We start from the raw sequence: 26997 nt of genomic DNA on the forward strand, positions 1-26997 counted from the left end.
TCATAAATGCTGTAAAGTTTAAATACGCTAAAAGTATCTAGATCGTTACTGTGCTTCCAGTTCTTTATGTGCCAATATGACAACAAAAAAACATCTACTCTGTAGATAGCATGATTTCATTTGGAAGGATAATAAATACAGACAAGGAACCCTGATGAGAGTTTGGCATTTAGGTCTGTTATTATCATTGTCTGTCTCTATCAAATCAAATCAGCTTAATGTTAGGCACACATTACACTTCCAACAGTGTTGAGTACAAAGTTGGCTTGAAATTTATAATTGATTTTTCTAACAGACAACATTTTAAGTGTGTATTCTGATTAGTGCTACACATTAACAGCATTGAGAAAATGCCAAGTGTATCAGTTAAGTTTGTCCTCTGTCTGCAGGCTCCAGGTAATGTGACAGTGCAGCCCAGAGCACTCCATCCTTACCCTTGCACAGAGGGAGTAGGGAAAAAGGGGAAAGAGAGGATAGGTAAACAGAGCCATTAGAGACAAATCTATTTCTGAAGAAAACAAAATCACATCATCAAACAAGAGAAAAAGAAAAATATGATCCTGCAGCCCTTTGGGCCCCAGCGTTGCAATGATAGCTGACTATGGCATTTGTCTTTATCAGCCTGCCTAGAGGGAGGAAAAGCATGGTGGGGAAGGTATGAGAATAAAAAGAGAATGAGAGACCATGGAAACAAAGAGCACTGCACCTTCTTTACTCGCCACAAAAAGCTAGACATATTTGTTACCTTTTTTTGCAATCACAACACGTGAACAGCTCTTGTACGATTAGTTCTTTCATACATGTGTTCGTTCCTGGTACGAAGTGGCTTTCAGATGGTCATTCTTTAAATATAGCAGAGCGAAGGGCTCAGTGGACAGCAGTCCACAGCATCATCACTCATGGCTAGCCTGGGGAGGCTTACACAGCTTCATCATAATGACAAGATTGACTTTCCAGATTTTATCCTTTCTCTGACATTTCGTTCTTTATTCTGCTCTGCAGTTGCAGCACCAAGGAGTCTTTATAATGCCTTTTGTATTGAGAGACACTCTTGAAATGGATATAAACAGCTAAACAGGCCATGGCAACCTTAAAATTACAGTATAATCTTAACATACGTTTTTGTATGCAATTCTGCTCTCTTAATTTAGAGTGATATCAAAGCATGAATCTTTGTCGAGCAGAAATAACAAAGCAGGGTGTAAGTCAAACGGTGCATCGTGTTAGATGCTAACATCAGCATGCTAATATGTTCACAGTGAAGGTGAATAGTCATTTTGCAGGGGTTTTTTTTGTCAATAAACCAAAATGTTGTACAAACTGAGAATTTGATGTGATCGTGGCATTCACAAAAGAGTTAAAGGATCAATATGTGTACAGACTTAAAGAGATCTCTCCAGTTAGTGTTGTAAAACATTAACTGGCATCTTTCCTGAAGTCATTAGGAGTCATGTTTGTACAATAAATGCCACACCACTCCATCTAATAATATGGTAAGCCAACAAACTGACCAAATAATGTTGCCATATCAAATAAATCTATTTTTAATATCAAGTACACTTGTTTTACAGGATAATGTTTTTTTGTTTTGTTTTGTTGTGGTGTTTACTTTTTTAATGGATTTCCTTCGGAGATTAAATGCCGGTATTAGCCTTCCATCTTGGCTGGTTTATATTTTAGCTTGCCTGTCTTCATTTCTGATGCCAAGTCTTTACACATGCTTCACCATTGCGTTTGTCCAATGCCAGTCATTTTTTCAGCATTTGTTTTCTTTCTTTTTTTTTTTTCTTTTTTTTTTTGCCCCGAGTGGGCATTCTCTGAAGGAGGCTTGTTTGTGCTACAGCCAGGCTCGCAGCTATTTAGTGGCTCTGCTGTTTCCTTCTCCCTCTGTTCAGTTTGAATACCCCAGGGAAATTTGGCTGTGTCTGATATCTTTTTGTTGTCCCGTTAACCAGTTTTTTATTTTTCCTCATCAGTTTCCAGTTAGCCAGGATACTGTCACCAATTTTGATGGATAATTTCTGAAAAGTGATGTGAAGTGAAAGCATTTTATGGTTAGAAACCTGTATTTAACATATGGGCATATGTATAGCAAAAAAAACAACAAAACAAACATTAACTAAATTTTGGCAACCACAATTGAGAATCTTCTGGCTTGTTGTACATCTCAAAACTCAGAACTAGTCATTGACTGGGTACATCAGGAAGTTATAGAGTATTAAAATCATCAAAACTTGTCACATCTGACCAATGTGTAGCAGAAGGTAGGGAGTGGGATAGTTAGTGCCAGCAACCTCTGAAAGCGGTGCCAGTGCTGTTTGAAACGACAACACAGTCTTGTGTGACTGGTAAACTATCTGCCATCTGGGCTCAATTGAAAGGCTCAAGTGTCTTAATTGGACAGTAGTAAAGAAGCTCTTACTGTTCACATCAAGCAAATTTTCCCAGTAATATCTATTTTCTCTGACAGTCCCAGTGTTTCTGAAAGTCAAACCTAATATGGAGTCAATGTGACAGTGTTGATGATGATGATGATGATGGCAATAATCATCATCTGTGTCATCATGTTTTGCTTTAGTACTTCTGCAGGCTTGGTAATTCAGATTCTTTATGGCAAGGAATTCTAACAGCAAAATTGTCAAATAGCACGATAATGGTGATGGATACAGCAGTGACAGTTGCACTCTTATTTTAGCACTGCAAGAGTGAATAATGAGGCTCTTTCTCCCTCTGCCCTTTCTGCTTCAGGTCAGAACATTGCGTTCCCTCCGGTGGCTCTGTGGGTAACTGTTGGCCTGGCTATATGTCTGCTGGTGCTGCTCATTGCCCTGGCTGCTGTCTGCCGCAGGAAGATCAAGGAGAGCTGCGAGGAGGCCAAGAGAGAAGGTGGGGGAAATGGAGAGGTGGCTGTGCACATGCAACACCAGTGTATATTCTCACATTTCATGGGTGATGACCTCTTCAAATTCTGTGTTGAGTCCTCAAGGTTGGATAAAAGAATGTTTTAGGGCTGCCTTGCTTTCATTAGGAAATATGAAATATTAATCTTAGAGCAGTGGCAGCTTTTATCCCCCACAAAAAATAAAATAAAGTCATGATATTATGTCGTCTATTTTGATATTTTAGTTTTTGGACTATGTTTGCCTACTACATACATAATCCAAGGGCTTACTGAATAATGGATGTTAACCAGTGGTGCTCTCAAGCATTTTCAAGCCTTCTCAGGGCCTTCATTAAAATGTTGGATGATTTATTAAACTCTTCACATATTGGCCCGGTGGATGATGCAGTACTCCAATGTGTCGCCTAGATCACGTGGGAGGCACAATGATAGTGAGAGAGATAGAGGAGAAAGCAGAGATGAGATGTTAACTGCTCAAGGAACTGTGAGAATCCAGAGGGAGTTCTGGTTAATGCATATAGGCAGGATCTTGGATGGTGGGACACATATCTTCAGCTGAGAGGAACATCATTACTAGGCTCTGGTAATTAGCGTTGCAGAATAGCCAAGGATCGCCGCAAGTGCACAGAGAAAAAGTTTTGAAATGAGATAGATAGTGCAAAGCCACCAGCTCTGCTGTAATGAGATCTGCTCAGAGTGGAGGAGACATTTAAATAAAGGTCAGCCAGTGTCTGCACCAAGGCCCAGAGGTTTAAAAATAAATATGGAAGTGACACAGACTCAGAGTAAATAGCTCCATGGAACATATGAAATCAAATGAAATGGAAAGAGAAAAATATAATGCAGTTCCTCCCACGGGCAAAGGCCTCCTAGGGGTTGTGGGACCCCTTTCTTCAGTGGGCTGGAAGATGATCTGCTTGTCTCGCCTGCAGCCCTACCACTGAAGGCAGGATTGATTATGTGGTCATCCACTGCCCACCTTATTAAAATGTATTTTTCCGAGCACCGATCCGAAAAGTGGGAATGCTGACTTATTCACATATCATGCAAAGTTTTATACTCCTGATAAAGTGATACTCTGTGAATACAGATGTTGAGTGGCTTAAAATAGGATTGGTACGCATATATCCAGAGCTGTGGGGAGAATAGGAAGCAGGGATATGCAACTTAATTGTGGTTGTCTTATCTTTTAATGGTATTCCCGGATATGGTCAGATTGAAGTTGACACTCCTTTTCACTGTGTCTGGGTATCGAGGGTGGAAGGGTCAGTAAAAGTGGAGAAGTGAGCAAGTCATTTTTCTTCCCTGTCATAATGTATGTGGGGCACTAGAATATGTATCATAACAGAGCTGAGCTGCTTGTGGTATTGCAGCTGGAAGTGAAAGCTCCCTTCCAGAGGCAGAGTTGCCTCAACGCCAGCACGGCTCGGCCCTCTCCCATTTTGTATTTTTCATTCATACTTCTCTTTGGCCTCTTTACATAATTACTATGACTATGTGTCTGAGATATGCTAGCAGGGGCCACTGATCCATTTCTCTAAAGCATAATTTACATTCACATAAGCGTGTGATTTAATCAAGCCTACACTTGGGATCATCTGTAAGGGACACAGGACAGAGCTCCCCCATGTGAGAGATGAAAGTCAGAAGGGAGTCAGTGTTTTCCCTGTGGGGCTGTAGCACAGTGGTGCACATGTTTTACTGGGGTTAACGGTTAGGCACAAAAAACAGGAATACCCCATGCCAAAAAGCTTTCAAGCTTTTGAAATAACAAAATTATTTTGTTCCAGGTGTATGTAAAAAGCACATTAAAACAGGCGTTCGTTAAATCTCTTACCAAAATACTAGCAAAATGGTTATTTTTTTTAAATGGGCAAAATAGCTTGATTTTTGTCATCCAGCACTCATTTTCAAAGGGAGATTTAAAACCCTACCAGCACAAAACGCAGCTGCCATTAAGTCTTGTGTGTTTTAATATGCACAAAGGGTTTATAAGAATAAGCCTCTGCTGCTTCTAGGGTCCAAGAATGAATTAATTAAGCCACTAATGAGTGTATTTCTAGTACTATAGGTTTCTAACTGTGGCCTTTCTTTTGCTTACATGTGAATCATTCATGATGGCACAGCAGTATTTAAAGAAATTCAGAAGCACAGGGACAGATGGCAGGTTGAAGAGGAACATTAACATTCTACTAGCTTCAATGAACAGCAATCTCTGTCCCCTGACTCTTTCTACTTTTATGTGTTTTCGGACAGCTTTTGCACTTAAGCCATAGCCGCCCTCTTTGTTACCCCCACGCATTTGGAATACTGCCAGTAGGGGTATAAAATTATAACATTCAGTGTCCAAGGGAGACAGTTTTCACCCCTTCTCTGTGGTTGGCCTCGTCTTCACCCTGACGTTAAGGTGGCTTTTAAACGGACCTTACTCTCCTATCAAAGTCTTGTCCCTCAAGGTATTTCGACTGCTTCCATTTTTTAGGACTGGTCAAACTTGGAGGTGCTGAATAAAGACATGAATTCAAACAGGCTCATGTGGTAACATTATGGATTATATTGCTTTTTTAGTTTAAAGTTGCTAAAAATATGTCTGCTGAGGGCACTAAACCCTTCCCAAAATCTTCAACTCAGCTTTAAGCCCAAACCTGGTCCGATTAACGAAAATGTGTGATAATATATGACACATGTGTCAATGAGTGTAATACGTTTCCAAATACATCATAACACAGTGGAGGATAAACTAAGGAATATGGTGTGGGAAGACTTAGATACAGGCTGTTTGAATCTGGAAACTCAACACGTTCTGCTGCTGTAATAATACGGATTTTGCTTAATTTCCCTAGAGGATTATAGTCCCTGCTGTCAGAGTCCAGGAAAGTCAGGCAAATGTGCTGGAATATAAACATCTGAATTGTGTTTCCTTGACATTTAGTTTTGTTCAACCAGCAGTTTAATCTCATGTATCACACGCTAAAGAGTGGATCTTGAGTCTGATTGCAGTGAAAATGGTGTCACAGAATGCATATCTGGTGCTCGGATGCTCTGTCCCAGGCTATTTTTAGCCTGTGTGTGTGTGTGTGTGTGTGTGTGTGTGTGTGTGTGTGTGTGTGTGTGTGTGTGTGTACACGTATGCCACATGTGTATAAAGTGTGACAGTCATCACTGGGCTCCCTAACTCCGTTGACAGTGGTTTTCAGAGAGCCCACAGCTAAAGCCTAATGTGATTACTGTCTTTGTGAGAGAGCTGGATAGGAGGTTAAGGGGTAGATATGACTCTTTGTGTGTGTCTGTGTGCGCGCTTGCGTGTGATGTAGTGGGGGTACTATTGTTTGGAGCGTCATCGTCATATAGCTCTGTCATCACAGCGTGTCCTTTGAGCTGGGAAGGATCAGCTCACCACAGGCTTATGATGAAGTGACTACATTGTGTGCCTGCCTTTGTACTGTTGCTTCCACTGATAATGGCTCCTCTGTCTTCCCACAGCTGAAGAAGCCAAGGTGCTGGAAGAAGAAGAGGAGTCAAAGACAGGTCAGCCAAATACACACCTGGTCAAGTTTCAGCTTTTCAAATGGTCAGAGAAGAGATGTGGTTTAAAATAGCTTTTTTTTTTTTAAAGCTTGACATCTTTTAGCTTGTATCAAAAATGTTTAAATATGTTTAAATACTTCAAATGTAATCATGCATGCATGCCTGGTACTGTCAGTACCAGGCAAGGTAACAAAAAAAGAAAGAATTAGTTCCGTATTAATTGGATTAGTCAACCCAGCCAAGCTGGTAAACAAGGCAATCAATTCTTTACAAATGCAACACTTTGGATATGTGGTTTGATCTAGAAGTGTATGTTTTCCTGACATATGGGTTTCTTTACTTACAGTGCAGGGCTTTCAAGTTGCAAAAATATTAAATAATGCAAAAATCCCCCACAGTTTAGTCTAGCTTCTTTAACACGAAGTGCAGGTGTCAGGTTTGTAGGGACTCAACAGCACAAGTAACTGAATGTTAAGTTTGTTTACTGAAGTGTGAGTGAGCGTTGATGAAGCATGAGTGCGTGTGAGAAACAAGACCAGCTCCAAGCATCAAATCCATTCAACACAGCAACCCGGTGGCATAACTCTTCCACTGTGTGTGTGTGTGTGTGTGTGTGTGTGTGTGTGTGTGTAAGTGTTTGAGGCAGGGAGAGGGAGACGGGCACACTAATTTAGTGATGCCAACAAGCTGTTTTACATTATACATACCCCCCAAAGCTACAGCTATAAAAGTAAAATTTATCTTGTCTGTAAATTTAATGGTAACAAGTTCCACAAGTTTCAAGTTTCTCAAAATGCCAACAATAGTGCTGCCGTGTCCTGCATTTAAATGATCCTTTTTATCAAGGCAAATTGATTTTGCAATTGAATCCTGGCTGAAATGTGTTGGGCATATTGTTGTCACTTGAAATAAGTTGCCTTGAATTTTATGATGTCTAGCAAAATAAATACACACTTCTAGCAGTCTCCACGCCACTATTTCTTTAAATGTATCCAATGGGCCAATAGCCTAAAGTCGTTTACTTATTATTTAGAATTTTTCATGGAATAGGAGCTGGTCAGAGCTGTACCATCTACACACACACTAGCAGTTCTTTTGGGTAGTACTAAGGCAGAGAAAGATGCATGCTAATATGATAATAGCATGCTTGCAATTGAAATGCTAATCAGCTTGCAAGCGGATGTGTCAAAAGAACAAAAAACATAAACTTCTTGCACTTGTTTAAATAAGGTGCTCTGAGGTCTTCTTTTCCAGTAGAACATCATCTTACACTACCATTTACCAAATAAAAACAGTTACTGTTTACCACTATAGAATCACACACACTTTACTTTCACAAGTCTAGAGAAAACATGCATTTGTGTGTTTTACGACTTTACCGCATTGCGTCATAAAGTAAAAGATTACAAATGTAAAACAGCTGTATAGAAACTTGTTTGGCTGTTGGCTCATTTTCATTGGTAATTATTTCCTGTTGTCATCAGTCACCCAATACAGGCTCGTCAGTGTTGTTTCAAAGTGATTGCCAGTTTAGCTGATGATCTGACTGAAATGTGAGAGTTTTCAGTCAGAGTTTTTTGCCCTCAAATCTTCATATAGATTGGCCTCAGCACTACTGCTGGTAGCTATGTTGTTGGAACTGAAGCCAGCAGTAGTCATTTCTCTATTATTGTTTACAGTCCATCACAGGCGGCGCAGGCACTTCAGAGCACCCGTGTATTCTGAAACACATTCTTTAACTGCGAACACCTTTTACTGAAAATGTGAATAGTGTGTTCTTGCACAGCACTGATGCCAATTTTCTAAAAATGTCACAATGTAGCTGTGTGGATTGTAGTGTGGAGGTGGAGGACTCAAATGCAGAACAAGGCAGAATAGGAAGGACAAGCTTTATCAAGGTTTATCAAAATTAGAAACATGACACAGAAAATCAAAACAAAACCAAAAACTGAAGAGCTGGGAGGTACCAGAAAACACGAGGGATAAACGGCAGGACAACGCACACTAATGCAGGAATTATTCTACAAGTTGGGTCGACACATACCATGAAGGCTGTGGTGTACCGATAAAAGGAGTTTCCAGATACATAAATTAGCACATAGATATCCAGCAGAAGCCTAAATTAAGCTTACGGGTTACACAGAAGGATTAAACAAATATGACATAGGATACGGGGAGGACTGAGTCCCTGTACTATAAAGCAAGTTCAACAAATTCAGGGTATCTTTACAATATCCAAATGTACTTATGCTAACATTTGCAGTCGGGGTAAGCGGTCACACGAAGCTAGCTATCAACTCAGTTGACTCGATAATTCAACTTAATTATTTTATTGCTGAGTGCTCTCTCTATGTTACTGTTTATTTCTAGCATGACATCTGCACATTAGAGCTTTGAAACTTTAAACGGGATACATTTAAACATTAAACATTACTAGCCCTAAGTAAGGAAATGTGGAAATCACTTTAATTTAAATACAGATCAAAATAAAATGAATTTCAAACGGGGATTCTTGGCATGTGTCCTGTTTTCTAGTAGGTACAACTCCAGCAGTTTAAAAGAGATTTAGCAGCAGATTAATATCAAGTAGAACAGAATTTATACATTTTCTAAATCTTCAAATTTTATAAACAATTCCTGATATTCACGAATGATACTCATGAGGGAAATGCAAAAACCTTCTCACCCCGCAGAGGTCCAAGGGATCTTCCAGGAATGGTGACGCTATTTTCTTGAGAACTGATAGATCAGTAGGCGGTTACCATGGCAATATACCATGGTAACTAAAGGTCAGCATACTAGAATACCAATGAAAAAAGGATTCGAAACACTTATAAAACTTATAAAAAGATCAAATCAGAAATTCAAAACTTTAGACAATAGAAATTCTTATGAAAACTCAAATAGATTAACTAACAATGCAGGACAGTAAGCACCAATCAAAACCAGAAACAGTGACAAAAATTAGACAATTAAAAAAAAAGACTTGTGCATATTTGCAATGTAACACTGTCTGTGTCCACAGAATCTTTTCTTTCTTCTTTTTTTGCACTCACTACATGATTTGTATAGAAAGCAAAGTTCAGCACTGACAGCAGTGAAAATCCAGAGCGGTACAAGAGTCATTTTCTACTATTTCTAGAGACCACTGTGACATGGTTGTTGCTGCACTTTCTTTCTTTCCTCCTTGTATTGAGGATCTTCACTGTCTTAGTTTAGCATATTCGCATGTTATGTTAATATTTGCTCATTAGCAGTAAATGTAAAGTACCGTTGAAGTTAGAGTCTGAGAAGCGGGAAGAAGTAGTGGCACAAACACTGTAAAACTTCAGACTTGTTTACATGTCGTGTTAATTAGTAAACTTTCGAGATGTACCATCACATTGAACCAGAGCTGCAGGTTTCTTCAGTATTTATCCTTGCCTTTTCTAGTGTGCTAGTGAACGAAAATAAAATACTGTCATGTTTGCCTTTTTTTCCCTTGAATAGAGTGCTGTGATATTTTGCTTAGTATTAATATGACCTTCTGAGTTCAGAATTAATTTTGCCATTAGCAAGCAGAGCAAGTTTCTTCTGGCTGCCTAGCCTCAGTAACTACCCCTCACAGCCCTGAGCAGTTCTCCCTCAAGCGTTAATGTCATTAGAGTTATTCATTTGACACCTTCTTTATTCTGATTGAATTATTTAGCCTTTCTGTGAACACCCAAGTCTAATACCATGTGATTTTAATAAGCTGAAAGGTGAAGGAGAGTCTTTGAGTGAAGAGGGACAGTGGCTTTTATTCTCTACTGCCTCTCTCATGAATGTTTCAGAGATCTGTGCAGCCAGGAGCAGGGTCAGCCATCCCGCAACTAGCGAGACTTAATAGCTCAGCTTTAGCCAAAAGGCCTGAGTAAAGGATAGCAGAGTTGAGAGACTGTAGTATGCATGCATGTATTGCAGTGACAAGAGCACAACTTGAGGCCACCCTTGGTCTTACTGCTTCTCGTCATCGTCTGCACACCTGGTTGATCCAGGTGGACATAGTAGGCGGTGAGCTTGTGAAGTCAAGCTAATGGCTCTGTCTTCAGAGATAGCTCTCTAAGCAATCCAGACAGCCAGCTTTGTTTTGCCATCTGGCTCCAATTGCGCTGACAAAGGCAGAGGTTCTTGCATGAGACAAAGGAGCTGAAATGAGGCCCACTTTAATAAACCCAGGATGATGGGGAGCCACGTTTGTGTGTTATCTTAATGAGCTGTCCAAAGGAAAGCGCGCCTCCCCTTTCAAAGCCAGCCTGATTGGAACAATAACCAGCGATAACTAGAGACCTGGACTCATTCATTTGCAGTGGGATAGAATCCCTTTGTTGCCTTTACAGCAGAGGCAAATAATGTTTAACAAACAGTGAAGCTCAAATTCTGGATGTATTTCTAGGGGCTAAAGCCAGCAGCAACCTTTTCACACACAAACACACAGTCGGAAGCAAAGGAACACACCCGCAGCACACAGACAGAAGCAGTGGTTTACACCAGTGCCCATTCACATGCAGATACGTGCAGTGCATACAGTTCTAGCTGCCTTCATCCCTTACCTCCGCTCAGAAATGTGTTCAGTAATCTGAGCATGATGTGCTATTTAGAGAAGGCCGCAGTCATGCAATTGCAACTCCTGTCAGAACCTGACTTCAGTTTGTGTGCACTACCCTGTCTCCATAAGCCTGGACTCCAAGGAGTCAGGCCTTAGCAACAAGGCCCTGAAAGAGAGTGCCAGTCAGTGACCCAGTTCTTTCACGGACAAAGAATCATTGGAAAATAACAATTTGACATACTCCTTTAAAAGGAAGCAGAATTTGAAAAAGGGTTTTATTGACCCCTTTTAACTGAGGCAAGGTTCTGTGAAGGTGTAAGGTTAGGGAATAGCAAGCCCTGTAAAGGTGATGACAGAGGGAAGTCCCACCATCTTTTCTCACTCACTCTTCTCTTAGCAACTTTGTGCCAAGACCACCACTGAAAGAAGAATGACAGTTACTGAACTCATGTTAAAGATTCAATCCCAGCACTTTGTCACCTTAGATATTGTGATAATTTGAAACAGCTGACTGACTAAAGGCTTCAAGATGGTGACTCCAAACAGAAACAAGGACAGCCACGCTTTATGGATTACCTTAACGTCTTGTCTATTGAGTAAGCAAGTAGTTTTTAATCAATCTTAATTTGCAATGTAAAAAATTAGATAACCCCAAGCAGTAATATTTTTTTGATTGGTTGTTTTTTGGGGCAGATAAAAATAAATAAATAATCAGGTGTTCTTATTTGTTTGATGGTAAATGGCCTGTATTTGTATAGCGCTTTTACTTGCCCCCCCTAGGGACCCCAAAGCGCTTTACACACCCAGTCATCCACCCATTCACACACTGGTGGAGGCAAGCTACAGTTGTAGCCACAGCTGCCCTGGGGCAGACTGACAGAAGCGAGGCTGCCATATCGCGCCATCGGCCCTTCTGGCCAACACCAGCAGGCGATAGGTGAAGTGTCTTGCCCAAGGACACAACGACCGAGACTGTTCGAGCCGAGGCTCGAACCGGCAACCTTCCAATTACAAGGCGAACTCCCAACTCTTGAGCCACGATCGCCCCATGCTATTCTGTTGAGCTGCTCTCTGTGATATTAACCGACCAGCAACACCAACAAGAGGTTTAGTGGAAGGCTAGTTGCAAGAAAAATTGATGTAAACACAAATAAATATTTTAGGTGTTTTCTGAGATATGGGCTTTTCAATGTTTTATGAAGAAGTAAAAGATCTGATGGGCCTCAGTAGTTTTGCCAGTGTGTGTATTGTGATACAATAATTGTAATGGTCTAAATCAAGAAGCCCTAACCAGAACTGCATATTGCGGTGGAGGGGGGGGGGGAGCTTTCGGAATTGACTTCTTGGACTACATGGTATTACAAGTCGAAGCCTTATTTAAAAGTTGCACACAGTTTCCTTATAACATAACCCACTTTGACAGACCTGCAGGCCGCTAGCATACCATTTCACATTGCTGCAGTTCAGATTGAGAAGGCCTTGGAAGGTAGCCTCAGGCAGCTCTGCTTGACATGCCCTCCCTTTTCATTGGCACCAGAATCTCCACCACTGAGCTCTCCCAACGGTCACACATTACTGAGTAAAGATATGTAAATAGAACATTCATGTTGCCTTCATTATTAGATGTGGGTCACTGAATGTCTTCAAGAGCGCTAATTAAAAGAGCTCCCTGCACACCACTGCTTAGTAGTTGCGCACAATTATACAAGTACTGCATTCATGTTCTTTGCTGTTTCAGCAACATACAGTAACCTACATGTTTACAGTTGTGTTTTCAGCAAGGGTAAACCCTGAGGCAGCTCTTCAGGGTTAAAGGCCAAGTAACACTGATTCGATGATAATGGAATTATAAACCTCACACCACATGAATCATGTAGTCCTCACATCACATATAATCTTCTAATTATATACAAATGGTTGCATTATTTCCTGTATGCTTACTCATTATTTTATACATTCAGTACACGTAAGTTGAAAAATCAGCATTTACAAAAGTGAATTGCAAGTTGTTTGAGTTTAGAAATTCATCAAGAATGTGTTTCACAACAAACAACTTCTGCAGTGTCTTAGAGGTTATCTGTTGGTCTGTAAGGAAAAGGCCACCTGAACATTGTCAGAAGAGTAAGAAAGAACAGGTCCTAAATCATTTGGAATAATGAGCGTTGTCACAGTTAATAAAAGCAGCCAAACTGCTCACTGTTGCGCATCACAAAAACAGATCCCTAGTTCCACGGCTTAGATAAATGTAACAGTACATGTAAGTAAGAGTTTATGTTTTGGGTTTTTTGTGAAAGAATAAGACTACTTTAGGAGTGACAGCAATCTTCTTCTTTTTTTCTGGGATGAATCCCCCTGTACAAGTGCCATTTACATCCTCCTGCCATACCCACCCACCTTATAACAATCCCTCTTCTGTCATGTAATCTGCGTTCTTCTGACAGCACAGCCAAGACCCAGTGGGAGAGTGCCTATCCATCTCACTACCCCAATCTGCCTCCCCTGTTTGGTTCCACATGAGCACTCAGCTGCTGTGACTAATTAAATAAAGCGCTGTGCCCTCTGCTTCCTGTTAGCCATGGCAAGGTTGGTGCACAAAGATGGAGCAGAGGGGTGCTACTGAAGAAGGGAACAGGATAACAACTACTAAGCCTATGATAATGCTTTGGTCTATAAGACAATGGACAAGAAAGTAACTAAAGTGACCACTGTACAGTTGTCATACAGTTGTTTCATATTTTGAGCAGAATTGTTAACTGTTTTCTTCTCTTACCTTCAGGAATGATATCGCTGAAAAGCTAAGGTCGAACGAATAAAGGTGAGTATATGTGTCTTTAAGTAGATCTGTTTTTTTTTAATGTGTTGCTCAGTTGTCGCACTTGTTTTTTTCTCTTTATCACAATTGTCTGGTAGTCTTACTCAGTAGTAATGCCCTGGAGGATACGGGTAAGTGCAGCTGTAATGAGGCTAGGATGTATTAATTCAGCAGAAAGTCTGGAATATGACAAGTCTTGACATTTTGATTTTTGGAATCACAGGGTCACTGATTGATGTGATGAATCTATTTAATTTCATCTGCCATGCAGACAGATTTCCTGGACTCCTTAAAACCACAGTGAAAGTCTTAATAATGGTAAACAATTAAGCTGTGAGCTATGCAGGGTCTCTTCCTTTTTGATGGCATCTGAAACATGTGCTCAGTGTCATCCTTATAAAGCATTTAAACTGCTAGCTACACCCTGAACATAGCTATAACAGACTGCACTGATTTTTTTTAAATCAGAGCCTTAAGGTTAATAAGACCATTTTAAAATGTTGATGCTTTCTTTATAGATATTTGGATAATCTAGAATGTAATGTGTTTAGAAGAGTGCACCCAGTGTTGCAGGATAAAAGAAGCTTCTTTTTTTACAAACCCAAACTAACCACATCTACTTTAATCAGCATACAGTGGACACTTTGGTACCATCATGCTGGCTTTCTGGACATCCTTGTCACCATTAAAGATACACATGATTACTAGTCACTTTCTCTGTTTTTCAGGTGTTGGCACTTTGGCCGACACTTGTTGTCTTTTAAATGTGCTATACAAATAAAGCTGACTTGACTTGACTTGACTTGGGATTGGTAGATCTGACAACATTAGTGTATTTACAGAAAATGAAGAATGAGTAAAAAGGCACAGGATTCATGATATACTAAGTACAGCAGGGCTCGTGAGAATTTAGTCTTCACATTAGAAAATAGATTTCATCCATAATATGAAAATTAAAAGTCTAAAAATAAAGTGCAACAATTTATCCCAAGTAGCAATATAAAAGAAAACATTTATAGCATAGAATAATAGATAGTTGTCTTTCAATTTCTTAAAGCTTATATAAAAGAAATAAACTAGAAGTTTATTAAGTGATGCATAACCAAAGGCCACTATTTATGCAAGGAAGAGGAGAAAAGGCTTTCAGCACCATGGACAGCAACACTTTTACCCCCAAATGATTCAGATGGCTGAAGATCTGCATATCTTGGTATTGCTTTCTGAATGGGATTGCCTCCTTAACTCATTCACTGCCATTGACGTCTATAGCCGTCAACTGCAGTGAATGAGTCAATGGGTTTAACTCATTCACTGCCAATGGCTGGCAGTGAATGAGTTAATAGTGGTGATGTACCTGGCCAGTCTGAACTGTGGTCTCTTGTGAATTAGTGAATGACTCAGATATACCCCTCTGGAAAAGTCAAGAGTTGGTGAACATAAAAGCAGAGTAGTGAACTAGATTATTGAGGGGATTCTCCCTGGAGAGCGTGTGGAGAATTGTTACATAACTGTCAAGGGAATGTTGTGACCATACTGAGAGGAACCTCATCAGTACAGACGCATTATACAGAGTCACAAAGAAGTGGCCCAACAAGTAAACAGATAACTCACGGAGTTCTCTGTCTGTATGATATCCATATTGTCTGGAATGCAGGAAACTGCCTTTTTTTTTTTCTTTCTTTCTTTTTCTTTTTTTCTGCTGCATTGTAGATACGTTCCCCTATGAGCACCTTCTATCTGGGCTGTCCTCCCTGTTTTAGCTGCCATTCTCCAACCCAAAAGATGCTCTCTGGGTATTTATACTTTTGGACTGAATCCATTCATGTTCTCTATCTAGCCTGAGGGACTTTGGCAGTTGTTTGTCATCTGGGTATTATCACAAGGGCATTGTTCTTGTATATCTTTTTCCTTAGTACTTGAATTGCAGTGTTTAAATTGCTGGGTAACTAGGCACTTCTCTATATGGCTATGTTAGCCTTCTCCCCCCGAACACAGCACATGGCCAGGAAAGCCCAGAACCTTAGAGCTATTTTGGGAAAGCTTCAGTACTGTATCCAACAAAGGACAGAAGTTGTTATGAGGAAAAAAGATATTTTTGTCTTCAAAGCTTTCTTTTGTAAGTGAAAAGATATATTTTCCCCTTTGGTTTGACATAGATCTTTTGATATTAGGTGCTGATATGTTGGGAGACATTTTAGAAGGTAGTCCATTCATTTTGATTTGACAAATACTGAAGTATTTTGTCACTGAGGTGCTGGAGAGATAAGAGTCTGTCTTTTGCCAGAAAATGAAACACAGCTTGTTTTATTTAAAATTTCTGATACTTTTGCTGTTGTTTTTTCAGAGTATTCCACAGTAAGTTTGCCGTTATCTACAATTCAAGTTCTAATGCATTTAATTGTTATCCAGGTCTGTATGTGTGTACAGATTTGCATACATACAGACCTGGAGGTCTCTGTACAGATACAGTATGCACATGGACCTCGAGCAGTTATATTAGCAATAAAGAGATCAGTATGAAAGGTTAACAACTCTGTCCTGAATTAAATGTATATAATTGTTCAGTACAGACACACTGAAGTATGGGGTGAAAAACCAGCAGGCGTAGGGATAGGATGCAATGTAATTTAAATATGCGGATAATGGCTAATTTTCAAACCATCTCCACAAGATGACATTCACAGTGTTGTACTCTGTTGTACTCATAAAAGTGTGACAAACAGTTGGCGGGATGTTTTCTAAGCTATCCCACCATCTGACAAGCCGTTCCAGTGGAGTTTGTTGGCTCGTTTACTTACTACCATCACACATTAGCAAAGTATAGATCACAATGTTCTTCGCTGGGCCTCTAGCTCGTACTTTAATAACCAGCAGTTTGGTGTCGATTGTGTGAATACTTTTTATTATAAAGCCGGACAGTTACAGCTTGTTTTTATTATACCCTGATTGGTCATTGCCATAAAGCAGCAGCACCATGCTGCTTTATGGCAGTGAGTAGAAGATGATGGAGGGTACAGAAAGTAATTTCCTGTAACTAGCCAAAATAAAGTCTGGCCAGAAGGAGTCAAAGAGAGGACATTTGTCATTACTGTAGCATCTACTGACTTTCATCAAGACTGTTATTGCAAGGTAATATCCTGCAAACCTCAAGACCTCCCCACTGCTGAATCATCCTGGATCAATTATTCTAATATTTGTGTGGCAGCTTTGCTATCGATTAATGCATTTATGCAGAGTGCAGCATATTCTATTTAATAAAGCGAGGCTCTGGATTTAATTAAGTCGTTTTCGAGTCAGGGGGCACTTTGTTTTCATAAACCTTTGCCTTACATGTGTTCATTTGTGACTTTTATTTATCAACTCAAACTTTTATTGTTTTATTTCTAGCAGCAATACACACAGACTGTAGAGATAATTACTATCTGTAGAACACTCAATATTTTGTAGATTGTAAACACTGTAAATATAAGGTGCTGATCATTATGGTAACTTATTGGTCCTTGAAAATTTCTGTTAATAAAAGTTCAATTCTATATGTGGGATATTTTCAGCATTGAAAGGTGTCAGATACAATTGATGGGGAACAACAGTTCTTTCTTTAAAGTGAGATTTGAAAGAGAGGTTTTTTCATTTATTCCCTCAACAAGGAGCTCCTTAAAGTTATTAAACATTTAACAAAATCTCCTTCTTGTCCACAGAACACCGTGAGTCCAGTTTTTCATAATTGTCATTTTAGTTTAAAATCTCCCTTTTGTATTTCTGCCTATGGAAGGATATTCACTGAATAATGATGCTCCCAGCAAAGCTTCGAGGAAAAAGTTGAACATCGATGCATTGTTCTTAGAGAGCTGGAGTTATTGTATCACATCGTACAATGGACTCGTCTGACATAAAACAGCGAATATCTTAGAAGTAACATTATCTAGAGAAACCTTAGAGCTTCCCAGGTGAAATTCTGCATTTCATTGCTTGCTCTCTCTGTTCGTAATTTGAAATGATATTTAAAGTCTTTTATTCTTTGTGCATGTTAAGGGGGGATGAGCACTGGTACTGCGCAGAACCTTGGCCTAGCCAGAGATAGCTGCAAATGAGATGAGAATAAATATTCAAAGGGAGACATGAAGGGAATAAAGAAAACTCAGTGAAATAAGGGGTAGCACGGACGATCCCGGTCATCTACCTGAGGACTTTCGATGAATTCCAATGAGAGTGCAGATTACATTTTTTAAAGATAGGCCCTATAGGTGCAATTAGTGCTACATAATGGCCCTTTTGCAGCTCCTTCAGCAGAGTTGTGAAATATTGATTTAATTCACCCCTATATATTCACTTAAACTCTGCACTGTCATGCGAATAATACATCTCATTGTTGTATTTCTATGCAGTAGTAGCTCCGGCTTGGCTCTATCATGGATTTTTAACTACATACTGTGCTGCAAATAGGGAGTTCTTTTTCAAAGATATGAAAAGATGAAAAGGGGGGAGATGTGGTGAAATTTGAAAACAGAAAACTAGCCTGAGTGTATTTTAAAAGCTAGCTGCAGCCAGGTGTACTCTAGAAGATGGGATGTGAGTTCTCTGATGTTGTGTTTTTTTGGAGCAAGGAGTAGTAAAGGGCAAGGGGAGCCAGAGAGGAGGTTCTTGAATTCCGTGTTGAAGCCCGGCAGACACTGATCATGTCAGACAGGACACTTACATTGGACTCACTCCAGGGAGGTGTGGGGTATCTTGAAGTAGAGTTTGACTCACTATTCCAGTATCTCTGATCTCTGCATTATTTATGCTTTTGTCTCAGCCATTTATCAGCATTTTTATACCTCGCAGCCTCATTCTACAGTACATCTCCTGTGATGGAGTAGGTTGCAGCGATGATAGCCTCTGAGGGAAGCCAATAACTGAATATAGTAGCTCATATTGATATCAGAAAACTGTGGAATGGACAAGTGTGCTGCGTAGCAATCTCTGCATGCTGTTGAAAACCTTGGCAAACATCCATCCACATCAAAATAGTGCTGTGAAAAATAAAATAAAAATAAAAGACAAGAAGGAAAATGCTGTGCTGGCTTCGCTCTCTTACCTTTATATTAATTTTTAGGAGATGAAACTGGTAATATGTGAGCTATGGTAGGAGTTGCACAGCAACTGAATCACTGATCAATGACAGCTAATGAACACGGCAGGAGTTCTGCTCTGTTTGCCACTCGACAGAGAGCTGCCTTCTCCAGAGAGTTACTTCTCTACTGTTTTTGCCAGGAAAGCACAGGAGCCTTCATTGAAACCAACTGCCTCTGGGCTCAATTAACTACCATAGATTACTCATAATGCAGATGAAAGACTGCATACGACAGCGTGTTGATGTTGGAAAAACGTGCGAACACAAAGTGGATGCATTCGTGGATACAGACCAAATGGACACTGATTGTGAGATATGGGATCAATGCATAGATTATAAAAAAGCCTCCACACAAATAGCAGCAACAATAACAACAAAGTTATTATGCTGATAATGATAATAGACACTGTTGTGTGCACATGTTTGTATCTTGTGAGATTATTTTATTAGGCTCTGTGCAACACGGTAAGGACAGAATGACTAAAACTCAATTATAATAAGCTATAGCATCGGTTAATATTCCTCAACTGTCTTTTCACATTGAAAATGTTCAGTTCATATCAAGCAACACTGGCTGGCACCTACTTTTTATACATAAATTACTCATCACTTGTAAAAACTGGTATTTTTAAATGGATCCCAGCGTATTGTTTATGATGCTGCTGGTTATCAAAGTGAATATGCTAAGCGCTAGAGAATTTACAGATGGCATAAACCTAAACACTGAACAAACCCCCCACTGTGAAGGGAATATGTTAACCATATTGCTCGGAGAGATGGCGTGATGACTTTCATGGATAGCTTTCAGAAGTGTGCACATTATTGTGAAACTACAGGAGAAATCGCATGATTAGACAGCGGAAGCTTAAACATGCACATCTCGGCAGGCTAACTGCTTCAGTAATGCAGAAGAGTAGTTAATGAGATAAGAAGGACCATGATCAAATGCGAAGAGCAAGCTATTCAGAATCAAGTGCACAGAAGAGATGTTGTTGAAATGCACTTGTTAACACGGTTGTAAGAATGTTCTAGATTTTCTTTTCTTCTAATGGAACCATTAATTCTTTTACTATCGCATCCAGCATAGTAGTGCATGAGTAAATATTCAATCTGTCAGTCAGTTAGAAGTGATCATTTTGCTCTTATCCTCAGAAATGACCTGTGTGTTCAGACCATTGTTTATCACGTACAGGCTTTTTTATTGCTTGTTTTTTTAAGCAATTGCCCGATTACCCGTGTCATTTCCATCCTTCCACTTAACAGTCTGTGACACAGCCAGCAAAACAGTGCAGGAACGCACTGGCGTATAAGTAATTGTGCATCAGGCAGCAATGGATTGTTGCTATAAAATGAGTACCAAACTATTTTTACACATCACAAAACACTTTTATTCTACGTTAATAAAAGTCATTTAAAGAGCCAAAAAGATACCCGGAAACCTACTGAAATGGGAAATATGAATCTTCCATAAAAACATTTGGAATTGACCTTTATGCACAACTGTAATGGACTAAAGTGTGCAATGAAATGGAGCTGAATCTAAAATCTTTGACGTAAACATGTCACAGCCCTTTAGCTGTCTCTCAGCTCGCCTCAGTTCAGCTTGTAAGGTGACAGTCACCTTCATGCTGCATCAGGGAACAAATGAATCACAACACAGGTAAGAGACTCTTGGCATGTCATCCTGTATGACACTGAATACTCCTCAAAGTTAACATACTGAGAATACAAGTGGTTAGGGTAAATGATCGACTTGCCTGTTGAGGTAGCCAGCGTCCCAGTGTGCGCCCAGAATAAACTAGGGCAGTTTCTTTACCCCTTTTTGTACCTTTCTCCTGGTACTGAGTCACCTCACCTTTGGGGCTTACCACAGGAGTCTCTTCAAATGATCCTTTAGACTGAAGTGAAGAATCAAGATTAATGCACTTCCACGTCTTGCCCAGGCTCTGGGGGGAAAAGTCTTATAATTAACACCAGGGGGGCTGCAGACTGCTTTTGGAAAGAGGTTAAGGGTGGGGTACCGCGACCATAGGAAAAAGAGCTGATAAAGGTGTAAGATTTTTAGAGTGTGATATATGCTGCTGCTTTGGAACAACAGTGTGGTAACAGAATGACCTGTCAGACACCTCACTCTGGCTTATTGTTATTGGGATAAAGTGGAAAAGCCCATAGCAAGAGCTGCTGCATTACTCCATCATTCATAGTGATCATTGTTATATGTTCTGATCTATTGAATTATCTCTGCACGGGACCAGGGCCCCCCTCCCCCTTAGATCCCAGCACAGGCCTGTGCCCACAACTCTTCTTAACAGTTTCCAGTTAAGTAACTGTCTGCGCCGATTTCCAGAGAATATGACACGTATGTAATCCTTTATCACTTATTGTTTTCTTTGACAAGAACCAGAGGAGAAGATTGATAGCATTCTTCCATCTGTAAGTATGAAGCTATGGCCAGCTTGCTTCCCAGTTCTTCTAGAGCTCACTTTAGAGCACTTATATTTAAAGTATGGGTTTTGTGCAGGTCTACCAAAGACAACATAAGGTGTTAATAGATGCTAGTAGGCAGATTTTGTTACTGCCACTCTTTCTTTCTGACCCTTTTTCTTATTTTCTTGTCCTATAAGGTGCTCTAATGCGGGACTTACAGTATTTAGTAATTATTTTTAACTTAAGAATAGAAATTTTTAATGTTAATGGTACTTCTTTTTAGTTCAGACAGGGCCACACTCATAAGCCCAACCATGTAGCTTGCTTCATACGTCCTTTATTCCTGCTGCTCTGTGCTCACCTCATCACACTACATTGCCCAGATACACTGAAATTCATCTCCTTCCTCCTCATTGTACATGTTGTATTTCTTTCATTCAAATGGTTTAAATCTCAGTCTCTGGGATGTGATCTCATGGACAGTCAATGACAACGTATGTCATTCTAAAATAAATGGTGAAATCTGACTTAAGAGTTCTGCCTCAAGTAATGCGTATGTCACGAACTCTACAGCTTATTTTTAAAAGAAGGTGCTGCAAAAAAAAAGAGAGAGGTAATAAAACACTTAACTTTTTTAGTACCTTATTTAGAGTCACATTCCTCATACTTTACTCGAAGGCAGTGCATTTACATGCATGGTTAGGCCTAATAATAACAGCCTTTTGTGGGTCTTCCCACACTGATGATAGTAACTGCTATTTAAATATATTTCACAGCATACAGTTTTTGTCCTGCCGTAACCCTGGCATCATCTTTACATTATAAGCTTCTAGGGTATCTACTTAAAAATAAATATAAATGTACTTTTAAAGGCAGAGATGTCTAACCTATCATAATTATTCATTCTTGTGCAAAGAAAGCGTCATGATGTGTTTATCATCCGGTAACATCTTTTAAGTATCACCAAGGTTTAGCTGCTTCCTCATTATTCTAAATTCGTCTCCAAGGTTATTCTCAGTGGTTTTCTTCCACAGCGCTATGCCTGATCTTTGTCTTTGATTGATATTCCGATTGTTCTTGTGTTGCTTGTTATTAACTTGAAGTTTCATGTTATTCTTTTAGGGAGAAGTTACCAATGACAAAAATGAAATGGAGCTTATTTTACTGTAAATGAGGAATGAAATGGGCACAGTGTGGATTTAATCAATCATTAGATTGAACCCCCTCTGCAGCTGTATCATTCAAGTGAATATCCTCCTGTAGCCCCAGTAAATCTGTGGTTCCTTGTGTCTCAGGGTTTGGGTTGCAGGAGTGGTTTTGCCTTGCCAGGGCCCCTCTGGATTCTCAGACAGAAGCTGTTAATTAAACATTTAAAGTGGATCTTACTTTTTGATTACCGGTGGACAGCTTGTTATTTTGCAAGATTCTACATTACTGTGGTGTAGCTGTATATTCACTGAACAAAGGGTGCTTTTATTTCACCTCTGGGCTCAAAAGCTTTGATGACTTTGAAAAACACATCTTCAGAGAATGTGTATGTCTGACTCTAAGGGCAGATTTGAATCAGTTGAAAAATCTGTTGTTCATTTTGTTGATGGATATGTTAGGAAGTCAGATTACACTCTGACAGGGAGCAAATGAAATGGATCTTCTTGTGGCAAGCTTTACAATTTGCAAAGATTCCTATCATTCATAATGACAGTCTCTACAACTGTATCAGTTGTTGCTCTGACATTTTGGAGCTGTTAGCAATACCCTTAGGGCTTTCATTTAGGATTTATCCACATCACACCAGCTGTCATGTGTAAAATATAATAAAAGGATGATAATAAGCATTAATTAGGAGGTAGGAGCAGCTTGCTAACAGGACTATTTTTGTACTTCCTGTGATGAAATTTATAGTGAGGGCTTCAAACACCACAATACATCTGCTTATTGAGTGCACAGAGTCAAAGCTTTTCAAGTTATATTCTATCTGAAACAAAAGTAGATTCATGACGGGTTTAGACAGCCAAAGTCTTAGTGGTACAGAGAGCACACAAGTCAGATTATTAGACCCTCTCAGAGTACATTCATCTTAGCAGGAAACATAAATGAAAATATCTGTCTTCAATATGTTTATTTAGGAGTCCAGCAGATGTGGCTAAATTGACTATTGCATCTAAAAACTGAACCTCTAAGTGTGTAGGCAACTATACTGCCTTTAAAAGCTTCAAGTAGAAGAGCGTCATGTGTGACATAATTAAATTCCTCCCAAGTTAATTCATACTGTTTAATGATGCAGGGAGAACAGTTTCTTTCGCTGCGCTAGCAGTGGGATGGTCCACGGGGGCCACCAGTAAGGGGAAGTTCAGGAAGACACAGAGAGGAGGATAGAGAGAGACTTGTAGGTTGTAACAGTGTTGAAAAGACTAATTCTTACTGGTGTAACTGTTTATTTAATAATGTGAAATCCACTTGGGTTCTTTTGACTCTTTCTTTGCAATTTTTAAATTATTACTGCCACTAATAATGACAATAGTGCTTTGAAAATTGTTATTTACTTGGTGTGAAGCTGACTCATCACTATTTGCATTAGTTATTTCGTTTCTGTGTTCTGCTGTGATCGTCACCTTTTCCACACTGAGCAGGCTGATGCCGATTTTCTTTTTGTGCCTTTTTTCAGGAGTCAGGACCAGATGGGGGGGAGAAGATGAGTCTGGCGGGTGATCCCACTCCACCTATCCATCAACCTGGAGACTATTTCCAGCATCCCCTACAGAATGTCAAAGCCTCGCTGAGCAGAAGACGAGTCCATCATCTTCTTTCGAAGACTTTCCCTCGAGTTTCCATCAAAACACATAAACACATCATGTGCCATTATTTTCTATTGCCCGTCCTCCCTTTCTGTCGACGGAGGGCCACGCGAGTGAGTGAATGCAGTTGAGTGGGTTGTGTTCTATGCAAAAGAGAAGCTCTATTTGAGAACTACAGGATGTGACAGGATCCTTTCTCTGTCGCTGAGATCACTCTGTATGGGTAGTGATGGGGCATGTGCCAGAGATCTCCTGTCTAATAGGAAGTGAGACACTTAAAGAGATGACCCTGCCTCAGTTGCTATCACTGTCTCTTGGCCAGGGAGAGAACTTGGCTCTCCCATTACTCCTGCACTTGCTAATTAGCGTCTGTCACTGGAGTAACTTGTACCTGTCAGTGTGTGCCGCTCTCCTATGTTCAGTAAGTTGAGGGAATTGAAATTGAATGCCAGCTAAGCTCCAACAAACTGCAAATGGTGCATGGGATACACCCTGATTTCCTCACTGACCTGACTGCCTTGTATGTAAGAATTTTTTTTTTTTTAATGAAGTCAGACTATCACAGCTAGCTTCTACAGCTGGTGTTGAAAGATTTATCTCGCCCAGGCCAGGGGTTGTGCAGGTTGTTTTATTGCAGTACTTAAGTAGATTCCTATGCAGTACAGGTATGTCCATGTATGAATGTCAAAGCCATTTGTGTTTGATAACCGAATGCCTATTTACATTAAAGAGACAAGGTGAAACTGGCTGGTCATTGGTAATTATTGGTCCAGTTCCCAGGGCCACTGTGTGTTCGTTCAGGCAGAGCAAGGTCGAGAAGAGAAGACATTTCTTCTCTTCACTCACAGGATTAGCCACGCAGTTCAAATTTGTCCTTCCACTTTTCTATTAGTTGATATGTCTGCCGACTACCCTATTCTACATAATGAGTAAAACATGAATTATGGTCAAAGTAACACAAATATTTCATTTACATGCAGATCAACACTGACATGTTGAATTGTTCCCAGTTAGACGCAGTCCTATTTTGGGCCTAATCCCTCTCTGTTTGCAGATGCTCAGTCATCCCAAACATTTTACTTGTTTTGAATAATGGATTTTCTCTGTGATTGTTTGTTCCTGTCATATATAAAATAGCTACCTTGTATCAAGTCTGACTTGTAGAAGTGTTGCAGAAATACCTTCCCAGCACACCTAACCATACTGATACCCATACGGCATTCACAGGAACATGCGCGCACACACTGTGTCCTTTGCTTAAGCTGGCTGAGACTGTTGACCAAACCCCAGGTTGTGCCCAAATGCGCAGATCTCTCTGTACAGTAGCCCTTGACCTTGCTGTGTGTCCTTATAGCCCAGACACCCGCCTGAAATTAAATTACAGATTAGTGGCTCCAGGCCCAAAGAGGGGTTTATTTGGTTGGCCCTTCAGTGAAGCGCTCATTTTCTCATTCACAAACTGGAAAAGATGTTGTGGGATTTAAGGGAGAAAATTCCAGTCTTGAAGATATTTTCTTTCTTGTGACAGCGAGTGCTGCAGCCAGTGGTCACATAAAATTGAATTGTCTGCAAAGATTTCTAAATCTTACATTATAGGAGGAAGTGACAGAGGCTCAGCTGAACTCTGATGAAGCGTCGTCTCAGTAGGTCATAGTTACTTTTTGACCGTCCTGAATAGGATTTAAAAAAAAATAAATTATTATTTTAGGGAAAACAAGAAAGGCAAATGTTACGCTAATTAAAAATTATATTCACTTCCAACTGCATTCACATACAGTTTGTTTGAAGGCAGAAAAAGAAAGTGTGTTAATTATTTTAATTAATTAATGTATTTATTTTATTAGAAAACTGCCTCATCTGGCTAAATTAGATGACCGATGCTCTATATTAGCTTTACTTACACAAAACTGATTTTTGTCCCCATCTTCTAGTACTTCTAGTACTGTTGCAGTAGTGCTAATACTTATTACAAAAAGATGATAAACCAATGATGCATCACATCAAAATTTAGACTTGTTTGGCTTTAGATTGAAAAAGAGTTCAAACTGTGAGACCTAAATCTCTTCTGGTGCATAGACTCATGAATATGACCAATAATAATAATATGGAACCTTTGTATAGTAAGTAGCATCTGTGATTTCAAGCAAAGCATCCCTGCTCGTGCCAGCTTCTCATTTGGCAGTGCAGTCCAGTTGGCATACTCAGTCATTTTAAAATTCTTTGTACTTGTTTTTTTCCTTTGAAATATAATCTTTTTTTTAAGAGTTGAACGCTCCCTTTCATCTGTGGTGATGACTACATGTTACAGTTACCATGCTTGGAATACTTCAGAGGTGACACGAGTGTTTATGAAGTCACTCAAACACGAAATGAGGCACACTGATTTAGACGAATTCTGAATTGGGACAAATTCAGCATACTTTTAGATGACCTAACAGTTGCAGGTATTCTACGTTTCTACTTTGTCAATCTGCAAAGGCGTAGGAGAAACAGCTGAAGTTCTAGTACATAAGGTTTAAATAGTTGTGACACAGGCACACTTCACACCTTGTATATACTTATATGTTGGCTGTTTGTCAAGTCAAAAAGGAAAAGAAAACTTCACAATGAAAATCCAGTGAAAAATGTATAAATGTTGCTGTCAGTGCAGACAAGATGAAACCGTAACTTATTTAAAATAGTATCTATTTTTCAAAAAGCTCTCCCTCTTTTACTTTCCAGAGCACAGCGTGCCTCAGATTGTGGTCCAACCCCACAATATATTTATGTAAGCACTTCTGCTACTCAGCATTTAACTTAATTTGAACATGAGGTTCTAGGAAAGTAGTAATTTAAATGGGGACAGCTGTGCTC

The 26997-nt window shown here is 39.7% G+C and overlaps 1 protein-coding gene across 1 annotated transcript in view; it reads left to right on the forward strand.

The window, feature by feature from the left end:
- Positions 1 to 24885, forward strand: part of cd276 (CD276 molecule) — a 79037-nt gene extending 54152 nt beyond the window's left edge. Inside the window, exons 5-8 of the mRNA XM_085365400.1 lie at positions 2749 to 2886; positions 6386 to 6430; positions 13774 to 13812; positions 24015 to 24885. Of these exons, the coding sequence (XP_085221526.1) occupies positions 2749 to 2886; positions 6386 to 6430; positions 13774 to 13796 (206 nt within the window). The 3' untranslated portion in view covers positions 13797 to 13812; positions 24015 to 24885. The remainder of the gene's footprint in view (positions 1 to 2748; positions 2887 to 6385; positions 6431 to 13773; positions 13813 to 24014) is intronic.
- The last annotated feature ends 2112 nt before the right edge of the window (positions 24886 to 26997 follow it).

The sequence above is a fragment of the Diplotaxodon limnothrissa genome, linkage group LG1 (assembly GCF_057381915.1).
Source record: "Diplotaxodon limnothrissa isolate DT_005_m linkage group LG1, D_limnothrissa_male_GT1.1, whole genome shotgun sequence".
In the NCBI taxonomy this organism is placed as follows: Eukaryota; Metazoa; Chordata; class Actinopteri; order Cichliformes; family Cichlidae; genus Diplotaxodon; species Diplotaxodon limnothrissa.